This window comes from Scophthalmus maximus, chromosome 12 (assembly GCF_022379125.1).
Source record: "Scophthalmus maximus strain ysfricsl-2021 chromosome 12, ASM2237912v1, whole genome shotgun sequence".
NCBI classification, from domain to species: Eukaryota; Metazoa; Chordata; class Actinopteri; order Pleuronectiformes; family Scophthalmidae; genus Scophthalmus; species Scophthalmus maximus.
The window spans coordinates 18,544,101-18,556,223 of record NC_061526.1 but is presented as its reverse complement, the minus strand read 5'-3'; the positions used below and the strand labels follow the sequence as shown (position 1 = coordinate 18,556,223).

The 12,123-nt window shown below is 43.9% G+C and overlaps 1 protein-coding gene across 2 annotated transcripts in view; it reads left to right on the top strand.

Moving 5' to 3' along the window:
• Positions 1 to 12,123, top strand: part of plxna4 (plexin A4) — a 202,164-nt gene that overhangs the window by 129,296 nt on the left and 60,745 nt on the right. For both annotated transcript variants that reach the window (XM_047336137.1, XM_035621547.2), the window contains exon 5: positions 3,429 to 3,529. In XM_047336137.1, the coding sequence (XP_047192093.1) occupies positions 3,429 to 3,529 (101 nt within the window). The remainder of the gene's footprint in view (positions 1 to 3,428; positions 3,530 to 12,123) is intronic.

The window sequence follows — 12,123 nt, the reverse complement described above, 5'->3', positions numbered from 1 at the left end:
GCATTATGTAAGGAGGAGGGGAGAAGGAGAGAGGAAAGAAAAACAAAGTCAAGCTTCATCAATTCTATCTCAGTGAAGCGATGAAGATCTTGAGGAGGAAATTCGTACACTCACACAGAAGACTCCTCCCTCTCTCCATTTGACATTCATCTCCTACAGATACATTAGATACACTTATTATACGGACTTACTGTACATATACTGAATATATAACTGCATGTCATTGTGCCATTGCAGTAAATGATGAAGTGCGTACGCCTTCCTCTCACTCGCTCTCTCTCCCCACACATTAAGGCATCAAGTACTCCTGTGATCTGTCTCTTTTAAAAGCATGATTATATTCAGCGCCTTACATCTCTCCCTATTGTGAAAAGAGGGTGAGTGCAGGGTTTAATGGCTGTCATTTTCTCACCTGAAACAGGAGGGAATTAGAAATGCCATGCACCCGGTCCTTTGTGTTTATGCCTGCTGATATGATAGCACAGCTATAGTGAAGAGACAGTGAGGCGTAATGGTTGCCTCTTTGGCGAAGCCCACGAAGAAGATAGCATGAAATGAATTTTGATATCGAGATGAGAGACAGGGGGTGCATTGGGTCGTTTAGCCACCAAATCCCTCTTTTTTTATATGAAAAGGGGAGAAAAGTGTTCGCAGAGAGTGAGTGGAGGCTCTGGAGATGATGAATGTATGATCTTGTACACCTCAAAGCCTTTGAGTGACGGAGACAGACAGACAGGCCGACAGCGAAAGAGGGAGAACGAATGATATCAGGATGCACGCTCTGGAACAGAGGGCTCACATTGGCGCCCATCGCTCCTGCCGGGCTCTGAATGTGGTTGTGTGTTTGTCTTTGTGTGTGTGCAGTTTATCTCTTTGAGAAAACCATTTCCCAAGCTGCAGCCTTCTGAGGCCTCGATAGGCATCAGGGTCCCTTCCATTCTGCAAAGTCTAAATCACAGTGTATGCTTGTATACAGTTTGTGTGTACATGTGGATGGTGTGTGCCTTGGCATATCGGCCACCGATGAAGTGTTAAATTATAAAGCGTACAGATATGGGGGCATTGTTTGCCACTGTTCTGTCTGGGTGCTTAGCTTTTATTGCAGATCACAAGGTGACAAAACCACACGATGGGGTGACACGGTTACATAGATTACATAAACGCACACACATGCCCACACGGGGAGATTGTGGTTTCATAGACTTCAATGATAAGGCTTTGGCGGCGGAAATCCCTCCATAAACTAATACAATGGCCTCTGTCTTCGGTGCCTAATAGGTTATATAGCTGGCAGCGGGTCGAGGCAGTGGCGGACCTTGGGAGGAGGAGAAGACTTGGTGGAGAGTGACAGGAAGGGAGGGAATCTATCACGTGAAATGCAATGAGGATCAGCATTGAGTTTGTTCGTGTGCTCACACACACTTCTCACCACTATCTCTGTGATTCCATCTTAAACTCATTCCCTTTATCTACCTAATGCAAATACACTTGTACATAGTGGGGAGGGCAAAACATACCAGCTGATTTCCTCCCCCAAAGCACGAACGCACACACACACAAGCTTCATGCACAAAGATGCACTCGCATTGTTTCTAATCTGTGATAGTATGCAGGATTCCTCTTGACTTTGGCAAGGAAATACACTCCCTCTGAATTCAGCTGTGTGTGTAAATCTCTGTGTGCGCGCACACACACATGGCTGCATGACTGTGCTATTTATAGAACTCGGGAGAGATCCACAGAAGAGACGTAAATGTAGGGAGCAAGTGAGAGAATGATGTAGTAGTGTGCTTTCAGGGTATCTCCACTGTGTCACTGTCTGACTTCAGTGACAATAGGTGCATCTCTGTGGGGCTTGTGCATCAATATGCACATGTGATGAAATATGACTTCCGTAGTGAGCAAGTGCAAAATGTTAACATTGAATTGGTGTGTTTTTACTTGAGAGAGAGAGAGAGAGAGACGCTGTCGGGCAGAGATGTGCTGTGCGACAGTCTGTGTCCAACAGAGAGAACTGCCGTCAGTGCTCGCCTGCGCTTCAGAGATACCACTGCGCGTAGGCATTTCTGATCTCTCATTACATTCAGTCATGCCCTACATTGGATAGTTTAATTACGGTCCTTTTCATACCCTTAAATATGAAATTTAGTCCGTAAAAAGTACTGGGGGGAGATGAATAATCACTAACATGTGAATGCATTATAACATAGAATGCAAAAGAGTGGGTGTGTAATAATGAGCTCTTGTCCCTGATTAGCTTTCATTAGAATCAGAAGTAAAAATCCTCCTCAGTATATACGTATTAAGTGTTTTTGTTGTCTTTGACTTTGATTATAAAACTTAGATTTCAAGTCTAAAAATGAATTCATTGTGCACACACACACACACACACACACACACACACACACACACAGAGAGAGAGAGAGAGAGCTTTACCCTCATCATAACCCAATATTGGTCCCACAATGATGATGTCGTGTCTCTTTCCCGGCTGTCGTCTGTGAGCAGCCTGAGTGACAGCGGTCATCCACCAATGACGGCACATTAATCAAAAGTGCCAGCAACACCTATTATTGCACCCTGCTGTTACCATGGTGACAAGAGGAGGAGACAGCTGGGCTCTACCTCAGCTTTGTTCCTTGTGCTCGGTCACTGAAGGCGCCTGCCAATCAGTGCCAGTCAATGCCAGTTTGAATTGGCAGGGCTATACATCATAATATATGGACTGCTGTCCCAGGTGACCTAGTGTCCCATATGGAGCCAGTGGAGAAAGATAAAAACTGTCAGAGCATCAACATTTTCATGAAAAATCTGTCCTGATACAAAATACTTTTCATTCTCATTTTACATGTGAGTTTGGGTGGTTTGTTTTGTTTTTGCAGTTGAGGATAACAGTGCTCAAAATTAAGATTTTCTTATCTTTTATGGAGTTTCTTGCAATGGAGTCTCTCATCATATCCCCAATGACATATACAGACAACTTACTGGCATCAAAAGTATTCATGATGCAAATAAGTCTAACGTATGCAGGTCTTGAATCACCTGTTGGGCATTATGGTTGCTCATGGAATATACATTTGTTTTGCTCGTCTAATGTGAGCAGGGTTTCATAAGCCTTGAGGTATTTGAATACAGTATTCTAGGCTCCTAATCCAAATATTAATTATCATTGAATTATCTTTTAATTTTTTTACCTCAACAGCACACACCATCTGAAGCAATCATGTTCATACTGTACATTATCCATCACATTCATTTTCCTCCCACAAGTAACCTAAGCACTTGACACTTCTCTGGTATTCACCTGTTAATATTAATGTGATGTAATGTTTTCTGATCTTCACCCCATTCATTAAAAGAAAAAAATTTACTGAATTTTAACTTATTCCATAGTTTGTTTGTATTAACTGCTGTTTGTCTCTCTACAGTTGTCAAGGGTGCCAGTGGAGGCCTGCAGTCAATACTCAACCTGCAGTGAATGTCTTGGATCGGGAGATCCCCACTGCGGCTGGTGTGTCCTGCACAACATGTAAGTGCTACTGTCCTAGACTTGCATATGCATATAATCACAAACATGCATACACAGTCTTATCTCAGTTTATGTTTTTGACTCTTCAGACGTGCAAATACTGTATTTTCTCAATTCCTTCCCATTGATTCACTTAACCTCCAACATACTAACGAGACAGTTTGGGCCGCTGTGTCTGGGTTGTTCGTCTCCCCCACCTCCATGACGCCTGGTCCAATGCCCAGCACTCCAAACCCCTTGCAGCCATTGAGCATTCAGGGGCTCCTCTAACCATCTCAGGCCAAGTCTCAGATTGCTTTCCCGGGGCTCGGCCTTGTGCCAGCACCCCCCTTAGATCCATTACCAAACCCCACCACTGGCATTGTTTACTAGCCTTGTAACCAGAGCCTGGTGAGAGCACAGACGCTGGCGTGGAGTGCCAGGACTTTAATGGGCACCACTCCAAACTTCAGCCCTTGACGTGAGCAGAGCGATAGCTAGTGTTATTAAGGGAAATTGCTGAATGAGATCTCAGAGATTACCTCATTAAGCACAATCGACACGCTCTCCTCCTTGCTCACCTGTTCTCTCTCCTAGATTTTTCTTCTTCCGTTAACTATAAGCTTCTGTCTGTCTGTCATTCCCTTTGACACACACACACACACACACACACACATACACATCCTCACACTCCCCAACTGCTGTCAAACCCTCGTCCCTCAAGATTGGAGTGGGAGATAGTGTTTGCTGGGGGCAGGGACATTTCCCACTCCACTGTGAATTGAAAATTGGTTTCTTGTGTTGATGTTAGCCCTTGGGTTTTGTGTGTGCGTGCGTGCATCGAGCGTTCGTGCATTCGTGCGTGCAAGAGAGAGAGAGATAGCCTCAGACAGAGTACATTTAGCACCTTCATCCCTGCTGGCACTGAGAGGACATAGTGAGGGCAGAGAAGGAGTGTGAGTGTGAGAGGAACATCCACACTGAAACCAAGTAGGAACTAGGGAGGAGACGGTGGGACACATACGTGTATGCGTAGAAAGAAAGAAATGAATGTCTAAAAGAAAAAGGTAAAGAGGAAGGGAACCATAGACATAGAGATTAGTACATTTTGAGGAGGGTCATCTTGAACACAAGCTTCTAAAAGATGAGATGTGTGAAAAGTGATAAACTGATGGACATCTACAGAGGGTCTCAGTCAAAAAAAAACAGTAAGTAAGCAAGTTTGAGTAAAAGTGAGTGAAGGAAGGAGAAGCAGAGGTTGAAAGAATGTGTTTGAGGTCTCCAGGGTAGAAAGTACATTAGTAGACTGAGGACACACTCTGATGGGTTATGGGTCACAAACCAGAGTTTGGAGCCAATGTTTCTCGCATGCTCGCACGCATGCACACACACACACACACACACACACACACACACACACACACACCGGATGTATAATGCATTAGTCCAGAAGTGTTATGGTTTCATGTTTACCACAATGTAGCTATCTTGCAAATGTTAGACACTTGGAAAGTGCTTACAATGTAAAGCAAATCCTGTGTGTGTGTGTGTGTGTGTGTGTGTGTGTGTGTGTGTGTGTGTGTGTGTGTGTGTGTGTGTGTGTGTGTGTGTGTGTGTGTGTGCGTGTGCGTGCGTGCAAACCCATTAACACCTTGGACATCCACCCAGTCAGAGCAAATGGGTGGCCACAGATTGGCCTGTCACACTTAGCCTGATAGAATCGGCTCACCTTAGCACACTCGTCTCTTTGCACAAATACACACGAGCGCAGGCATACGCGCGCACACACACACACACACAAACCTCTCTTACTGGAGAATTACTGTCAGGTCACCAAAATGAGAAACTAGCCCAGAGAGAGAAAATAACCAGAATGCCGTTTTAGTTGCATTACGTGTTGAGGTGTTCAGAAGGACAGAAAGGGAGATTACAGGTGTGCTGTCCGTGTGTGTGTGTGTGTGTGTGCGTGCGTGTTTGAAGGACAGAGAGGTTGTGAGTGGTGTGGATGTGCTCACACCTCCTGTCAGACATCAGACGGGCACAGTTTTCCTTCTCCTTCACCGTTCTTGCACACAGACACACTCAAAATGCACAACCCTGTGTGACTGATCGACCACAGGTTTACCTTTCCCAAAGTTCTCCCCCCCTCACTGCTCTCCAACCTCCAGCTTGTGAATTCTTAACAGGGTCTTGGTGTAACTGAACCCCCCCTGAGTGCTACCACAAGGCAGCCAGGGCTCTTTGCCCCTTCTGTAATCACCTCTGTTTGCCTGCTATTCGTCATTCTGTTTACCATCATTCTGTTTGCTCAAGTCAGCTTCCTATAAACTTTACAATTTGGAGTATTTTATCAATTGTACTATGAACTAGAATAGACTGGAATGTTGCTTACTACAAGCGTTCTTGTCACACATTTTACATTTTTCTTTAGATTTCCCTCATAATCTGGGACAATTTAAAAATACCCGGGAGTAGTTGTTGTCTGTCAGGGAGAGGAGCTCCCTTTACAGCAGATCTTGGATTATTTAACTTTGCACACCTTTTTCATAGAAAAGAATGTGTAGAACACGCTGAAAGGGAAAAACTGCCGAGATCTACCTGCTGCTGACAATTGTACGCTTGTTGCTTGAATGTGCGCAGCAAAAGCTGTATCTGAGTTCATGTTGAATGCTACCTGCAGATGGTAAGAACTTTGTGGGTGTTGTAAGCAACACCAACACATGCAGGTAGCCTATGTACAAAGCGCACGCAGGGTACGCATCGGCCCTCTGATGCTTTTTTAATGGATGAAAGTGCTTTTGTTCAAATACAATGCTATGTTGTGAAATGTTTTCCCTGACCTGGGCATAGTGAAAGATATTTCCCGCAAAGGATAACAACAGGCCCCCTGCCTAGCACCCTGACTACAGACCAAAGGCCAAAACTCAAGTCTAATCATTTAGAATTCACACACACTCTCCCACCCACAATTACTTTGTGCTGGAAGGAGCAGCTCTGAGGGGGAAGGAAAGCGTACAGTCTTTCTTCAAAGTGTTCTTCCAGATTTGTTGTTACCAATCAACCTTGAAATCACCTCACTCGTCTGAGAGCAAACAGACTCTGTCTCTCTCTCTCTCTCTCTCTCTCTCTCTCTCTCTGTCTCTCTCTCTCTTCTCCCCAAGTTGTGTGTATGCCTCTATCTCTTTTCCCAGCATTGCCTTTATTTACTCTATAGATCGGTTAGAGGAGCTGTTAGAGAGAACACCAGGGGAAGAGGAGAAAGCCAATCAATATTACAGGGGAGGAAGTCAACAGGAGCGTATGGTGAACCTGTGGGTGTGTGTGCCTGCTCGCGTCTAATGGCAGTCATTGTCCTTGACAAACACCGACAATTTATTTATCAGTCATGTCAATCAAGTCAAATGTCATCAATAATCGGTCACAAGTTTGACTTTGAACTTTGACTTTGAATGTGTTGGCTGCATATATAGATAAATGCCGCTGTTTTTCATATTAAGTGTATATTTTATTCCCGGATGCAGTGAGACCTGCCATTGTTCAAGTAAACCTGAAGCCTCACCTGTCAGCCAAACTGTCTTGGCCTATCAAAGTCAAGACTCGTGCTCTCTTCTGCCGAGATGCACGACTTATGCTAATATCTGTCTAGCTCTGCGGGGGAGACTTTCCACTCATATCAGCCCGTCCTTTTCATCGTTCCCCTTCTTTCCACTCTTTTACCACTGACATTGGACACACCCTGTCAGTCAGAGCCTATTATATGTATATTTATTATTTATTCTTTATATAGGAAAGAAATACTGCCTGTGTATTGTGCAAATTTCATTATTAAATCCTGCTTATATGTGACCTAGTAAGAATGTTATTGTAAATCACACTCCATTTTGCTTAAGCAATTTCTATTGGTCATATGGTTTAGTGGGACATGGAATATTCCTTTTTTCTGTGTGGTTTTCTCTTCAGTCCCTCCAAGAGAGGCCAAGCTCTTCTGCAATGAGCCCGCATATCAGAAATGTTGCAGCCACGTTATGGATATGTTACCTCCACAAGTGCTGCCGGTCTGTCAGCTGTCAGTTTTCTAAGTGGTTAACTGGGGTGTCACTGCGCCTGTCACGTGTGACAGCCAGACAGATTGGAAACCATATTTGGAGAAGTAGCATTGTCAAATCGAATGTCATCGTATTTGGCATGGACATTGAGAATATCTCACATTACACCGCGGTATCGGTGTCACTTTGGAACAAGTGGTGCTAATGTTGCTATATCTTCACAATAATAATTGGATGGACATATCTCAATCTCTGCTTTTGGCTGCGATACTGCGGTAATATTCCCCTGAGTGCTGAATTCGTCCTCCCTTTTTCTCTTTTACCAGTTTTCTTCCTCTCTTCACTATCATTCAAAACCACACTCCATATGCAGCAGGCTTATCATACCCTCTTATATGTGTGAGCGTGTGTCTGTGCCTCCATCAATCCACTCAAAGTCTGTATTTATTTATTTATTTATTTATCCATCAGTTTCATTGTGTGTTTTGGTGCATTTTGCCCTATTTTTCATTTCTGAAAAGCAAACGTGCACACGTGATATGTGTGTGTCAGATCCCAGCGGATTTTGTGTTCTGAGGCGTTTTGTGCCCATAAAGAGCATCACTTTCCCTTCGCCTCTAACTTCTTTCCTCTCTTCCTCCAAACACTCATAAACATCGATCCCTCGTCCCTGAAGTGGAATGGGGACAGTAAAATCATCTGTGCTACTGACCACAGGCAAAAACCTTTTCCTTGTTTATTAGAGAAGGTCTGTCTATAAAATCAATAGTAAACCTCCAGAGGTAAACTCTGATATTCAGTCCTTATGAATCAGTGGACCCAGACAACCACTGTGTACCTAAAAAGGTTATGGGTTTGAATCTGAATGATGGCTTCTACAATCACATTTTCAATGGATGCTTCATACATTTTCCTTTAGGCACTAGAGTGTTTTATCAAATAGAACAGAAGTTGCGTGCTGAAACATAATTGCCCTTTGATAAACAGTCGTCAAACACATGTACAAGCTCAGGATGTACATGTGGATGATACAACATAGTTCAAGAAGTCATAAATAAACACACAAAATGGCTGATAAAACTTGCAAGTCATGCTGCAAAACCTTGTGTCCTCCAAATCCTTTTGTATTCCCAGGACATCCTTGGTTCTGTCAAATGAATAACCTTTCGAAAAGGTAAGCTAGGTAAGGGAAAAGCTAATTGGCAAATCCACTGAATGGTTTTTCTTTCTCTCTCTCTCATATTCATTCTGCACCGCCACTACCTGTCGCTGTGTTCACAGTCATCTGTTTCCTCAGTGTGCTCATTACTGTGGTATGCCACACTAATTCTAATTAAACTGCAGTGCCACAATTAGCATGCTACCAAGGACGCATTGTGTTTGGTTGCGGCAACAACTAGCCTCCCCCTGGAGATAGACACAAGTGCTTTGAAACATATTGTTGGCAGGGAAAGGCGCTGTTTGCACCAAAATAGTTTTTCCACAATCAGTAATCAGATTTTTGTTGAAAAGAACATGAGATACAGCAGAGAGCAAAGCCACAACTATTTCACTCTGTCATTAATGAAACAAACTCATGATAAAGAATTCAATTTTTGGATTTTTCCACTCATTACTGAGCCAATGTGCAAGGGCAAAGAAATGTAAATAATAGATAATCAAAGATAAAGATATAGGAGATATAAAAATAATGTATTCATCTTGTGCCACCAGTTGGGCTCCACCAGCCTAATGATTTTGAAATTAAGTTTAGTTAAACTTTGCATGTATCCAATCTGGAACAAAGTGTGTTACGTGTGTCCTGCTCTTTAACTCTCCTCGGAGATGCATTTTACAGATCTGAACACACTCAACGGCAGCAGACCTCATTCGAATTCCAGTTCCAATTGTTGCTTTTGTCCGTGCAAATAACCCAGCTTTTTAAATTATTACACACCTATAAGATTTTGAGTCCTTGCATCACAACCTAAGCTACTCAAAATTAGTTGCAACCATAACACTGCACTGCTCAGCCAGGTTTTTAACGCTGATAAACTAACTTGGTCAACTCTCATAGTAAAATATATTCAAAGTTGTGTCTTTGATCTTGAGATCCTTGCATTCATGGCACTTGCTCCGATGTCTGCGCCCAGGGGGAGAAAGGCCGTCCCCTGAGTATGGGTGACTGGTTTCAACCCCGCAACACCCCCCCCTCTCCACCTTTGCGAGATGCTAAGGGAAGTTGAGAGAAGGGAACAAGGCCAAGAAGTGACAGGGGCATCAGGATGGAACGGAGTGCTGCACCTCCCAGTTCCCTTTCAACTGTCACCATCACACACACACACACACACATACACACACACACACACACACACTTGCACCAATCTACCTAGCCCCCGACGCATGCAGGCACACAGACAACAGCTGCACGCTAACTTTTAAGTCAGGACCATTGCTCGCTGTCACCTATTGTCACTTCACCACACACAGGGATACACTGGGAAATGGAGATGCACACACTCAAACACCTTCTCACAGTGGGGAAGGTGTCTTGCTTTTATCCACCAGAGCAAGAACCAGACACAGGGACTGACATGACACAGGGAGCATGAATGGGAGATGTGGTGACAGGCAAAGAAAGTGAAGCTATATGGAGATAAAAGGGGTGAGCTGGGCAAGAGAGAAAGAGAATGAGGATGAAATTTCTCCCAGCACATATACGGAGAAACCTGCCTCTCTGTCTCTCTGCCTGTCTGTCTGTCTGTCTGTCTGTCTGTCTGTCTGTCTGTCTTTCGGTCATCCAGTCGTCTTCAAACTTGTGATGTGTTGCTCAGAACCCGACCAAGTGCAGAGTTTTTGGATGAGCGGTTCCATAGAAAATCGACAGAGACTACTCCATTTACTTTAAACTCTAAACTGCCGCTGTGTTACCATGGTAACCATGTTTTCTTTTTAAATTGAGACACACTGACACAAGGTCATGCTCCTGTTTGACACGCTTGACTGTGTCTTATGACGATGTACATCGTGACGTTCGAGAAAACGTATAATTTTATATTATGCTTTGTTGGTTATTTCATTGTATGGGGAAATATTTAGTGGACACAAATTGGCCTAACATGACTTGACCGTGTGTGTTTGCGTGCCTTCGTGCGTACGTGCGTGTGTGCGTGTGTGTGTGTGTGTGTGTGTGAAGGAAGTTGGTTGCTTGGCTTTTGAAAACTGCGAAAATTCAGTGGTGGAGTCTGAGGCACCAAAACTCACGTCAGAGAGAAACAGTTGCCGCTCGTTTCCCCACAGGACCAATCATCATCTATTCTTGTGTGGTTGTGTGCGCAAAAGAAATGTAGAATTTATGGATCAGTTGTAGGAAATAATAAATGCTAATAGACAACTTTTTATGGAACATTTATTGACAAAATTAGGCTTACCCCCTGCCTCACACTTTTTTTTGATAGACATGTTTTTTAGATTGTTTTAGCTCAAATTGCATTATACTTATATGCAAACTCTCTGCAGAAGTGTTGCTGTGTAATTTTCCGCTCAGCTGGTGTTCTTGCATTGGAAGTACCTAAAGGGGATAGCTCGAAGATTTCTAGACCTGAGGGCAGCAACTATGTCTTTGTGTGTGTGTGTGTGTGTGTGTGTGTGTGTGTGTGTGTGTGTGTTTGTGTGTGTGTGTGTGTGTGTGTGTGTGTGTGTGTGTGTGTGTGTGTGTGTGTGTGTGTGTGTGTGTGTGTGTGTGTGTGTGTGTGTGTGTGTGTGTGTGTGTTTGCCCGTGTGTCCACAAACTGGAGTAGCTGGGTCATGGCCACTGGGCCAAGTAATGACTCTCCCACCGGTTCCTCCATGCGGATTTCTGCTCTGTGGACCACCACTCTTAATGATGGTAAAGGGAGACACACTGACTGGTGTGTGTGTGTGTGTGTGTGTGTGTGTGTGTGCATGTGTGTGCGTGCATGTGCGCGCACGTTTGCACCCGTGTGTGTGTGTGTTCACACGTACGAGTGAGAGATGCAGTCTGGCTGAATGTAGATTTGTGTCATTTGGCTGAATCTGACATGGCTCCTGCTCTACAGTAACTTATACAGCCTCAGGCCATTAGTATGTATAGGATTGCATATAGTGTCTGATGATGCATGGGTAGTATGATAATTGGGTTTCAGTTAGACTACGGAGTGCCTATTTGCTGTATATCGATTCACCGCAAACAGCACTGTAAAGCCAGAAACCCAGTTTCACAACACAACAAACACTGAAAGTTTAGTTTTTCCCCTGCGGAACATTTAACATTAATGTTCACGTATGTGTGAGATATTTAATCTTCAGTGTTTATATGACTATATGTGTCTGGTGCTTGTATATACTTTGTGCGCCCTTGTTTTCTTCCAGTGACATGAGCATTTGATTGAGCTGAGGATGCAGGGACCTCAGCTTTGTGAGAATTTAATAGCTTTCTTTTCCCAGCCTGCTTGACCTTCTCACTGCCTCACATTAGATATGCATTACACCTGAAGTCTCACATGGCCAGATACACCTGCACCCTCTCTTTAGTATACTCTCTCTATGCTCCCCTGAGCCGCGCAACCT